The sequence below is a fragment of the Berghia stephanieae genome, chromosome 1 (genome assembly GCF_034508935.2).
Source record: "Berghia stephanieae isolate SIO BIC M18660-M18661 chromosome 1, UCSD_Bste_1.3, whole genome shotgun sequence".
NCBI classification, from domain to species: domain Eukaryota; kingdom Metazoa; phylum Mollusca; class Gastropoda; order Nudibranchia; family Aeolidiidae; genus Berghia; species Berghia stephanieae.
In genome coordinates this window covers 129,375,110-129,388,125 of record NC_088360.1, presented here as the reverse complement: position 1 = coordinate 129,388,125, position 13,016 = coordinate 129,375,110, and the positions used below count along the sequence as shown (strand labels likewise).

At 33.2% G+C, this 13,016-nt stretch overlaps 1 protein-coding gene across 2 annotated transcripts in view; it reads right to left on the bottom strand.

Moving 5' to 3' along the window:
- The window catches only part of LOC144963147 (leucine-rich repeat-containing protein 9-like), a 43,615-nt gene that overhangs the window by 17,926 nt on the left and 12,673 nt on the right, over positions 1 to 13,016 (bottom strand). For both annotated transcript variants that reach the window (XM_078896848.1, XM_078896849.1), the window contains 12 exons: positions 12,638 to 12,761; positions 11,580 to 11,706; positions 10,058 to 10,118; positions 9,599 to 9,669; positions 6,485 to 6,588; positions 5,757 to 5,923; positions 4,458 to 4,644; positions 3,737 to 3,793; positions 3,076 to 3,207; positions 2,329 to 2,595; positions 1,630 to 1,740; positions 370 to 657 (listed from right to left, as the gene is read on the bottom strand). In XM_078896848.1, coding sequence (XP_078752974.1) covers positions 370 to 657; positions 1,630 to 1,740; positions 2,329 to 2,595; positions 3,076 to 3,207; positions 3,737 to 3,793; positions 4,458 to 4,644; positions 5,757 to 5,923; positions 6,485 to 6,588; positions 9,599 to 9,669; positions 10,058 to 10,118; positions 11,580 to 11,706; positions 12,638 to 12,761 — 1,696 coding nt within the window. The remainder of the gene's footprint in view (positions 1 to 369; positions 658 to 1,629; positions 1,741 to 2,328; positions 2,596 to 3,075; positions 3,208 to 3,736; positions 3,794 to 4,457; positions 4,645 to 5,756; positions 5,924 to 6,484; positions 6,589 to 9,598; positions 9,670 to 10,057; positions 10,119 to 11,579; positions 11,707 to 12,637; positions 12,762 to 13,016) is intronic.

The window sequence follows — 13,016 nt, the reverse complement described above, 5'->3', positions numbered from 1 at the left end:
TATGTTAAGCAATTTTCACACTGAAAATGCCAAATGTAAAAGCAGACAGTTTAGTCGAGAAGACTTATCTGTTATTCAACTTTAATATGAAAGAGATATTTTTAAAAGTTAACAAGATCTTGTTACTAAAACCAGTCAATCTTATCAGAGAATCAGAAATTAATCTTAAATATGGAATAATTATTGGAATAAACATTTAATAATTTATACCAATGATAAATGCTCTGCTTTCCTCACTTTCATCATTAAGAAACTAATAAGACTAAATAAGCAAAGGTAAAAGTAAAAAAAAACAAAAAAAAACAACAAAAACACAAGACAAAACAAAACTAAAAATTTTCAAATAAAAGTAAAGTAAGGAAATTATACCTTCAACATGAACACATCTCGAATGTTGGATATTGCATTATTCCCAACGTACAGTTCAAGTAAAGCTGTGCACCGCTGTAGGCCTGACAGTGTGGTGAGTTTATTCGATTCCAAGGACAGAGATACAAGAGATGTCATGTGATTAAACACATTTGCTTCCAAGCTGGTCAGACAGTTGTGCGAGAGATCAAGGCGCTGAATGTGTGACAGTTTCTGTAAACCCTCCAGGTGTGCTATACAATTGCTGCTAAGAGACAATTCCAGAATGTTGGGACAAGCATCTAAGCCCTGGGATTGTAGAAGAATTTGAGGACAAAAAATAAAAAATAAATAAAAACTCGACCTGAAACATGAAAATCTAGACAAATCTAAAGAAAAAAAAACAAAAACAGAAAAGAAACTCCCCTTCAAAAAACTTGATGGTCTTAAATATAATAATCACGGTTGTGGAAAATATACCAGATAAAGCTGAAATTATTTACACATTGGTACAAACAAATATAACAACCAACACAAACAAAATGATGCATGCGCCATTTTGGAATACATTTTTCCTTCTTCTTCGTTGTGTAGAAACCTCAAGTCTAAGGACCGAACTACATTGTATTGTTTTATTTTAAAGAAATTCATAATATATATATAAAAAAAAGACAGTGGTGAAGGATTTTATTGAACCATAAAAGACTCAAACTTTGGAGTGAGCTGTAAAAATGAATGGAATAGGTATACAGTAACAAATATATCAGAGATAAAATATCTTTAAAATGCCCTTCAAAAATTAGTCTGAATTGTTTAAAGATCAATTCTCAGACTTTTGGTTTCTCTCAAGTCAATTACTTCACTGATACAGCTCTATGAAGGAGACCCTTTGAATGAATTTTTCATTATTCTAATTCACACCAGGGCTTCCTTCACAATATTTACTTTCATATACGTATACATTGATAAGTCTTGCATATTTTATGATATTTGCAAATTAACACCTGTACTATCCTCATTACAAAAATAAGGAGCAGGCACCGGTGTAAGATAAAGAACTGAACAAGTGTGTATGAAAGGTGCCAGACAAAGCAAGAAAGAAAAATATAAGAAAAAAAAAACATCTCAAAAAATCAGGCAACCTCGACTATCCTCATTACCCAGGCACTAAATAATGTTTTCATGTTTAAAAGATAGTAAATTAATGCACACTAATGACTTTCGGAATTTTGCAATCTGATACACCGTGAATCAATTAAAAAAACACACAAAAAAACATACCTCAATTCTCGTCAAGTCATTCTCATTGAAAGAGACCCATTTCAAATTTTCCAAACGATCAAGATTGGATATTTTTGTAATGTGCTGGTTGTCAAGATTTAATGTTGTCACCTGCATCAAAAGAAAATAATGAATATTTCTCTTATACTAAGTAAAAATATTTTCAAGATGACAATTAAAAAAAACCAAAACAATCTTTGAAAACATATAGAAAAACAAAAACAAAAACAAACAAAAAAAAACAAAAAGAGAGAGAGAGAGAGAGAGAGAGAGAGAGAGAGAGAGAGAGAGAGAGAGAGAGAGAGAGAGAGAGAGAGAGAGAGAGAGAGAGAGAGAGAGAGAAAGAGAGAGAGAGAGAGAGAGAGAGAGAGAGAAAAGAAAAAGAACAAAAACAAAAAACAAAAAAAAAAACAACAAACAAACAAACAAAAACAAAACAAATCAAAAGATCAACTACATAAAATCAGAAAAATTGGCACAGCCTAACCTTCAACTAACTGATTATGACAAAATATTTTTTTTTTTCAAAATTTGAGTGGGAAAAAACCAAAAGAGTTGACTTTTCCTTATTATGGATGTTTAGTATTACTGCACTGCAATTCAAAATGTTTGACTAAAAATTTAACTCTTACTAGTAAAAGAAAGAATAAATTGTTGAAATATTTAAATCATATAATATGGATGTAAAATTTGACTGACCTGTGAATACCAACTGGTATCATTTTCATTACTTTTAAAAGGCTTTTGTCTGCTGACTGCTATTATGACATGTGCTGCATCACCAAGACTGAGGGATCTCGGGATGACAGTGTCAATACGTGAGTGTGTCAGCAATGACAACTGGGATATCCTGGAACCTGCAGCACATCGCAATGCCAGAGCTGATTCATCCTCCTCTACTTTTTTCCCATCAAGAATTTCCAACTGTCTGAGACGTCCGATGGCTCTTAGTCTGATGTTGCTGGCCTATGGAAGTGACAATGAAATGAATGTTTGAAATGTGTGCTCATTTTACAATTTCATTTTGTTTAAATTTATGAATCTGAACATTATGCCAGCCCATTGATGTCTGTAGTGTAAAAACACATAGAATATTTTAAATGATATTGTATATTGATGGGGAAAACAATTTCCACCTTAAAATCGAGTTCTTTAAAAATAAGCGTTACAATCAAGTGCTTGGGAGAACCATGTGTGTAAAAATGTTGAATATTAAACAAAGTAATAAATCCGGACAGGAACTGGTGTAAGATATGTCAAGGCAGGCTGACATATTGGGATGTTTTTTTTTCTTTTACTTTTTTTTCTGCTTAGTTTTGCTTGCACTGTTTCATACATACACCTTTAATATTTTCTATATTTTGTAAATTGGAACAATAGAATAGAAAAAAAAATTGTACACAACACGTATAGTTCAAGAGGGCTTACAAATGCTTACAATCTTACCTTAACCCAATTGTTGTTTCGGAAGTCAAGAATTTTTAGACATCCAAGGTGTTTCCGCAATATGGACAGCTCCTCTCTGGTATTTGACAACTTGTTCCATGACACGTTCAACTCATTCAATTGAGTCATCCCCTTCATTATGAACAGACATAAAGGTAACATCATTTAAAGTGGAGATTGGGAATTGGTTTTGCAAGAGAGGGGATGGTGGTGGTGGGAGGAGGCAAACAATGGCTGAGTGGATAGGGCATGGGTTTAACACCCAGGAGGTTCAGGGTTCATGGTACGCATTTTGGAATCTTATTATTGCCTTGACCAAGACACCTACTATCTCCAGTTCATTTTGTTGTGCTGAACGGCAGCTGGCACCTGTGTTATGTTAGTCTTTTTCCAAGATAAACCCTAATTTTCCCATAGCATTGAATACGGGGATTTAATCTAATTTCTATTGTGTTTTTGAAGTTCCTTGCCTTTTCCCATAAAATAGGAAAAACTTGATGGATTCTATCTATTATCATCATTCATATTGAGCTTGTTTGAGAGAAAAGAATTAATTGACTGTCTAATTTAAATCCTATGAGCTTCAATCTAATGTATACATTTCAGTTTTGACAATGATATGGCTTTATTTTTAAAATAAAAGAAGTTATAATCAGCTCACCTTCATGCCATCTAGTGTGTAAATCTTGTTGAAGCTTGCATCTATGTAACTTACTTGCTATGGTCATGAAAGATAAAAATAAGAGTATATGCAAATAACAGAAAGACACAAAATCATTGAATTTGTTATGGTGTATCATAATTACTGAATTCTTGGCTTTGGTGATTTTCAGTACCAATATTGTATCTCCATGAATAATACACTGAATTACATTTAAATAATGCTACAATTTATTATATTCCATGAATACATTATATTCGTCTGTGGTGCATACCAGAATTCCAGAGATATGGTATACGGCAAATGTAAACACACGAATGTTCATAAATCAAAAGGCAAAAATTATAGTATTTGTCTTATTGAAACGCTATCTCTAATTAAACTTATATAAAGTAAAATCAACTTAAATGGTTTTTAAAAATGGTATATATCACAGCAGAATCAAATCCATTATGTCTTTATGAGATGATCGTTCATATCATTATTCTTTACTTTTATATAACTACTTTTTTTTTAAACTAAAGAAACTATTTTCATGGTTTTCATTCACAATTATTAAACAGAAAAACATTCTTTTTCATGCATCTTGATCATCCTGGTTTCTAAAAACACATAAAGAGGATTTTGTGGTTAAAAAATATTTAATTAAATTGTCATGCATATAAAAATAATTCAGTAAGTTATATTCATTACACTCTCAAAATAATTGAAAGAACTTTACCAAGTTTGAGAGCTCGTCCAGTCTTGTGAGTTCATTGAAACTGACAATGAGTGATTGCAGATTGGTCAAAGCCTGCAAATGACGTAATTTTGTCAAACCGTTGCCATGGAGATTCAACGTTGTGACTTTATACAACATGTCCACTCTCGCAGCTTTGAGGATGCATTCGTCAGTGAGTGTCACTAACCTTGAGTTGACAGAAGAAAGATTATTTTTCAAAATGTGATCATTAAAAAATGATTTACAACAAAGAAAAATGAATTGATACTTGATTTAATGTATTTAAGTGGATTTTTTTCTGTTTTATTAATAAGAATTTAGAATTAAGGTGGGGAGAAATAGAAACTTGCTGAAACAGGTAAAAAAATATGTAGAATCAAATGAAACATGATATAAATCAACACAATTTGATATACTTATTTAAAAAAATGTTTAATTTACCTGAACTGTTAAAAGCACTAGACAAAATAAATATGACAAAACAAAACCAAACAAAATTCATATGCATAAACAAATTCTATAATGGGGCAACAATTCTTTACCGTTTTTGCTTTTGTTGTTTGATAAAGAAGGGATATGAGCCAGAAACAATCTGTTATCAACACTTTCTTGTCTTTTGAAGCTGTCGAATTCATTTTCACCCAATACTTTTCATATTCCACACTTTCTATCAATTTAGTATTCAATTTAATAATAATAATAATAATAATAATAATAATAATAGATCTTTATTGTCCATAAATATGGCAATTTGTCATTTTGTTACACTTGTCATAACGTTATATTTATATGATAACTATAACATTGAACAGACACCTCACTCCTACCCACTCTCTCTCTCTCTCTCTCTCTCTCTCTCTCTCTCTCTCTCTCTCTCTCTCTCTCTCTCTCTCTCTCTCTCTCTCTTCCTCTCTTTCTTTCACGCATGCGACATACACAACATTAACATTTTCATTTCATTTTCAATTCGTTACATTCTTGGCAATTCAACACCAAATATTATCATCATTATCAATTGGTCACTTCATCTAGCCTAACATTAAACAAATTAATCAGTCAATCAGTCAACGCATCAATCCTTGGTTTTGCTGTACCATATGAAATATTCAACATTTTTATTGCTGATGGAACGAACGTTGATTTATACTTGTTAGTTCCACATTTAATCTGACAAAAACTTCTCCCAGATGGCAAAAGATCAAATTCATGGTATAAAATATGTTTTTTTATTGTTGGTAATTGAGAATGCTTTCCTTTCTATTGCTTTTCCATGAATTCTTTCTACTTCATCAACATTACCTTGGCCTTGATTTGATCTCAGGCTTCATTTTGATGGTTTCCTCATCGCTGTCTTCCCCATTGTCCTCCTTAGTAACTACAACATTCTGAGGAGGTTTTGTCTGTTTCTTGGGTTGTTCTTTCATCAGATCCTCATTCAAGTTTTGGAAAGGGCAACGAGATTTCAACTGAAACATATCAAAGAAAGGTTTGCTCAGCTTTCTTTAGCATATAAATTTCCAAATTTGACAATAATAATGTTGTGTTTAAGGCTTTTAATAGACTTCTTAAAATGTTGGATTATGCTTTGTGACTATATTGGTCAATCGGACAACATGAATAAGTATGAGAAGATTTCTTAACATCATTTGCCAACTTATTATAAGAGGAAACATATAATCTGCCATGTTTTATATAAGAAGAAATTTGAAAAAAGAAAAAAAGAAAATAGAAATTTGGCAATAACAGGATACCAACTCATTAAAAAAACCCAACAACAACAGAATACAAACTCATACTCAACGGGGAAGTAACCATAGTCCACTTTTAGTACAGATAAGAGGTAATACATTGCAACTTTTTTTACTACCAGCTCTGTCTGGAATTTTTTGGGATTTTTTTTTTTTGGCCATCAAACTGCCCCTTCTAAACCCACTCTTGATCATAGCATAAGCTTACACCTCAAAGTAAACATTCCTGAATAATTGATTATCCAGGAAAGTAAAACCTTCACTTCAAAAACCACTTACTCTTGTCACGTATTCAAACTCTATGATGTATTCTGGAAGCACCAAGTTGTGATCAAAGATCAGCCACTCGCATTGTCGAGCATTGCATTCACAGCCGTCATCACCTGTTCGTTATCATCACAAATAACAAAGATGTAAATTGGCTTTTGATACCAATCATCATTAAATATTATCCAAAAAGTAAAAGTATCATAAAGTAAAATGTCATATTTTTTCTGAAACCTGACTTGATCAAATCATTGTATAATACAACACAAATAGATGACACTGTAATGTATTCTTCAAAATTAAAGCAACTGATATCATTGAGACATAAGCACTGGAGAAATTATATTACAGAAATAGACTCTGACAACGAGGGAAGGTTAGCCATTTTGCTAAACATTTAGACCATAGTGATTTTGTTTGGAGAGAGAATTGTCATGATAAAGCTAATTTTAGAAATCACGTATTTTGTCTTGTTGCTTAAAATTTAATTTTATGCGCATAATTTTATCCCTTTACTTACAAGTTATGACAAGTGCACTATAAAAAGCACGCTGTCATATCCTTTCTTAAAAAAATATAGCATTGTGGAGAACATTGTGATTATTTGAGTCAATAAAAAAATTGATACGGTGCACAACTCTACTGAAAGATTTGAAAATTGGAAATGTATTTTTTACAGTTAGATAAACAGATAACTTGATTTCCTTTTATAATTTAAAGTCAGTTTGAAAGTTCGTTGAGTCAAACAGATAATATCATAAAATATGTACCGACGACACTTGGCTCCCAAAATCAACTAATTTTGACACTGTAAAAAGTTGTCAATTTGCGTCATCTATTTATGACATCAAGTATTATTATTACTTCTGTTGTGTTGTTGATTTAGCGGTGATCAGTTTTGTTATGATATGTTTGTGTGTGTGTGTGTGTGTGTGTATGTTTGTGTGTGTGTTGTGTGTGGTGTATACATGTGTGTGTGTGTGTGTGTTGGCATTTTTCAGCAAATCGTGGCATTCATAGTGATATTATTCACTTGATCACATGAAGGTATTGCAATCGCCATTTTGATTCTTTTTTTTACTATTCGGGTTAGCTCGAGAGGTTAGTCATAAGTGTTATTAAAGGTGCTAGGGTGTTTGTTTTTCCATAAGTTAAGTAAAGGGGAGACATTCCGAAAGCTCCTACATCCCCAGTATTCTTTAAATTTGTATTTTCACCGTTGATATTTTGTCAGGCATTTATTTATTCAGTTTGTCATATAGAAGTATTTTAAAAACTCTAGAACAAACCTTGATAGATTTGTGAAAGTTTAAAATTTCCTAATTTGACCATTGTTTTGATTTTCGGCCGCCATTGTGATTTGTTAAGTATTGAAAGGTAGTGCAAAGCAGTCCGAGAGCTGTTTTTTTCTATTAGGGTTAGCTCGAGAGGTTAGTCATAAGTGTTATTAAAGGTGCTAGGGTGTTTGTTTTTCCATAAGTTAAGTAAAGGGGAGACATTCCGAAAGCTCCTACATCCCCAGTATTCTTTAAATTTGTATTTTCACCTTTGATCTTTTGTCAGCACGGTGGTAGAACAGCACATTCAACGTTCAAAATTCCAATAACGGATAACAGCACCTGTAGCATCAGTCGCCAATCAGACACAGCTAAGTTACTAAAGAGTAGTTCTCTCATAATTTGGGATGAAGCACCTATGATGGACAGGCGTGTGTTTGAATGTGTGAGCAGGACATTTTGTGACATAACAGGCAGTTCAAAACCTTTTGGGGGCAAAGTGGTTGTACTTGGATGGGATTTTCGGCAAATTCTACCTGTTGTTAACAAAGGAAGTGAAGCCGATATATTAAGTGTCACACTTAACAAGTCAATTATTTGGAATTTTGGCACCATTTTTCACATGAACAAGAACATGAGGGTTACTGATGACAATAACTGTTTTGCAAATTGGCTTCTCCGCATCGGAAATGGTACAGAGCCGGTTTTCAGCGAAATAGGAAAGTATTCTGTTAAATTACCTACAGCGCTATGCCTTCCTGAAAATGACCCAGAATGCTTGATAAATGCTGTATACAATGATTTGAATCTGAACTTTGCGGATGAACGTTATCTATCAGAGAGAGCAATTTTGACTACAACCCATGAAAATGTTGACAAAATAAATGCAGCCGTTCAGTCCAGGTTGACCTCATCAACTGAACAAATTTACCGCAGTGCTGATTCCATTCAAAGTGACTCTGACATCAACTTATACCCGATTGAATTCTTGAACGAACTTACACCTCCCGGACTTCCTCCACATGCATTACATTTGAAAGCCAACACGTCAGTCATGCTGCTCAGAAATATAAATCCTAAATCAGGCCTCCTAAATGGCACCCGTTTGTTAATAATTAAATCAGGTTCAAAAGTATTAGAATCCAAGATAATTACCGGTAGTAGAGCTGGCGACATAGTGTTTATCCCTAGAATCAATCTGACGACAACAACTGATTCAGGCTTACCATTTATTCTAAATAGAAGACAGTTTCCGGTAAAATTGTCACATGCAATGACAATTAACAAGTCTCAGGGGCAGACATTAAGCAAGGTGGGGATTTTATTACCACAATACCGATTCACACACGGACAACTGTATGTTGCTGTGTCACGGGTCAGAGGCTATAGTGGCTTACACTTCATGTTGGGCCACACAGAAAAATCAACCGAAGATATACCAAATTACACAGACAACGTTGTTTACCAATCTGCCCTCATTAAATGATGGTGAGTACAGTATCAAATGAAAATAGTTCTTTCCCCGCGAAATTGCGGGCTTTTTACTAGTAAATTATAAAATCAAATATTACTAGAGCTGAATAGTGCTGACATTTAACCATTAGGAGCACTTGATTTTTACCCCCCCCCCTCCCCCCCCCCTATCTCTCTCTCTGTGTTTCTCTCTCTTTTTTTTTGTTGACTGACACTCGTGAAGTAGAGGAGAGGGCTGGGGGTTGTGTGGGTTAAAGTTAAAAATTCTGAAATATAAAATTTCTACGACCCATCAACATAGTTAATTTTTTATTATCACAGATAAATTCTATAAATAGAGAGTAATCTTTTGTATGTTAGAAAAGAGATGACTTACTTTCCTTTGTCCCAGCCTTTTTCCTTGGTCTGAACACCGAATCCATTTTCTCATAGTTTGATTTACAGATCCTGAAGTTAAAAAAAAACACAAACAATACAAAAATCAAAAATTCCAAGAAAGACCTAAATATTTAAATGCAAAATCTTTTGATAAAAATTCCGGTTGCCGAGTGTGAAATTAAAAGGGATATCAGTTATAGACATATTGACCTCGAAATTTTCACAACTGTAGAAATACTCAATTGGTTAAAAATACTCAATTTGTGAAACTATTATAATAGTAATATGTTTTGTGAAATTGATCTTAGCACAAAACTACAAAAAGCTCAGAATGAAGGGTGCATGGATTTTTCAAAAGTTACCCCAATAACAATTTGGTAGCTTTATAAATCTGGATCATGTATTTAAATCAAACTTTAAAAAAGACGAGAAGTTTTAACAAGAAACAAAATCTAACCTATTTTCATCCAAGGCCGCCACACTCTTTCCAAGATGAGTTTTTGCAACAATAAGTTGACCTGAAACAAAAATTTGAAAACAAATATAAACTTTCAATGAGTGAAAAGTTATCACTGCATATAAAAAAAAAAAGGGTTTAAATATTCAATCAGAAAAGAAAAGAGGCAAAAACATGAGTGAAAAGATAACCAGAAAGATTCGGAGATTTTTTATTTCTTTTAATTCTTAATAGAGTTATTAGCAACCTTAATTTTCTCATTAAAATATCATCGACGTACAACTCTGTGTAAATGCAGACATTGCATTTGAAAAATATGAAAAAAAAATGACTAACTTTTGTTTCCTGATCTGGTGATTGAAAAAAAAAATGTTGATGGTTGGCTATCCTCGATTTTGGATAGCGGGGGGAGTGGTTGTACTTGGGTTTTTGATAAAAATAACAAACACTCCATCTGGCGCTTATACACTTAGCGTAGGATTTTGACAATAAATGATTTACATCTATTTCTAACATGAGCTATCAAACATGAGATGTCCCATGGTGGCTTGGAATAAAAAGGGGAATAGGTCCAGCCAAAATAACTAATCCATTGAATATATCATTTTATTGAACATTCAGTGTCATTCACTCACTGGCATTAGAGAGTGATGCAAAGACTAAGTTACCTGACAAAAATAATAAAATATAATCTCACTTTCACATTCAGTCTGCTCACCACCCTTGAGGATTGATCTTTCAACCAACTAAACCATCAAGAGAAAGGTGTACATAGCAAGGGGCCAACAATGCAAATTAAAGAGAATGAAGTGAAAGGGCTCAAGCCAAACAGCCAGATTACAACTCGCACATTTGAAACTATGATAATTTCCCACAAAAAAAATTATAAAACTTTCTGTCAAAATTTGCCTCTTCACATTTTGCAGTGATACTATGCATTTATCCAGAAATCTCATAACATCTGCCAGCCGGATATAATGTGCCAACACACAAAACCATGTGCAACCTTGAACTTAATAGTCTGATTGATAGACTTTAGTGAGAACTACTCATAAAAAAGGCTGGCTAAAAACAATAACAAAGAGGTGAGTGAAGTCAATTTCGTTCTATCTATTGAAATAATAACAGGGGAAAATGGGGCACAGATGTACATTGGTTTTTTCAATTAATTCAAGTTAAGCATGTTATAATTGTGTTTTCTAGTGTACATCACATGTGACTCACTGAGTCAATCTGGTTTTATGTTGGAACAAATGAGACGAAGAAAATTGAGTTAAAAGTCAAAATAATTAGCCAAAGGAAATTTAAGACTTATGAAGTTAATGAAACAAAACTACCTATTTTCAACGGAGGCCTCTACTTTAATTTAAATTTTAGAATTTAAGATTAAAATGATTGGACTTAAACAATAAGGTTCATCCTAACATAATTCCATTTTAAAACAATTGTTCAAATATTACTTTTGTTTTTGTTTTTGGGTGTGAATCCTGACATTTAATGAGTCATAATTTATTTTGCGTACCATATCTGAAGGGACAGCTGTCAATTTCCTCCTTTTCCCTGTTGGATTTTATACAATGGTTGATTCTCTTTCTGTCTGCAAGAATGATACTGTTGCTTAGAGGGACTGCAGCATCTCGACCCAGTTTCTATAAATTAGTGAAAGAAGAAGTCAAGTAACACATTTATATATTTCGTGCTTGCTCTCTCTCTCTCTCTCTCTCTCTCTCTCTCTCTCTCTCTCTCTCACTCTCTCTCTCTGTGCTTTTGGTTTTTAAAGGTTTTACGGCGCTTGCAACACATTAAGGTCATATCAGCGCCAGTAAAAAGGAAGAAAATGAGATAGTAAAAAGTTCAAGACTAACAATTAAAGCACCTAAGAAAATATAAGACAAAGGGGAATTGGTTCAAATAGGAAACAGGAGTAGATTCCAAGAGCACACCATCAACTTAGTTTGAGATCACCTTAAAGTCTCATCCAGACACAAGCGCAGATCCCCACTAAGAGGAATACACTCAAATGTTTACAAACTATTATATATTGCACTAAAAAGTTATACGATGCATAACAGAGAGATGATTTACAAGAAAAAAAATATCATCTCCCAAAACTCTAACTATACATTTGAATGTTTCCCTCCCAGCCAGGGTATCTGGCCAGGGCCAGGACGATAACAAGTAATCTCATTCCAAGACAAAGACAGAAAGCATGTTGGAAAACAGATATAGGGGGACTGAAGACACAGTAAGTGCCTCCCTGCCCAATGTGGGAGGTCAGGAACCCCACCCAGTCTCTCTCTCTCTCTCTCTCTCTCTCTCTCTCTCTCTCTCTCTCTCTCTCTCTCTCTCTCTCTCTCTCTCTCTCTCTTCAGCACGTGACATAAACCTAAATTAGATACTATTGTAGCAAATATGTAAAATAAAAATACAAATATGAAAAAAAATCATTTTTTATAGATTCATGACGCCAAACTGCAATGATGAGACATATTACGTCAAAACATCACTATCTGCACATGCATTCTAGATTTCATTAAATTATTCTTTGGAAAAAAAAATAATGACGGGATAGATTCATACAGAATATGTCTCAGCATCTAAGAACCCTTCTTCTGGAATTCGAGAGCTCTCATTTATCCCTCCAGGCATCTCAGGATCACAAATCCAGAACAAATATTCCAGACATTTCTTGTAGGCTGTATTCCTAAGGGAGAAAAGTACAAAAAGGTATTAGATGAAAAACATAATAAAGATATATAATAATAATATAAGTCAAAAAAGAAAAACTGTATTCATAAGTGCGTGAACATTAAAATATTACATGCATAATATAGATGTAATTAAAATAAACAACAACAACAACAACAAAAGATGAATAAATAAATAAGTGGTGACATTAAAATATCATAAATTGGAAATAACAGTATAAATATAAATATAATAATAATAATAATAATAA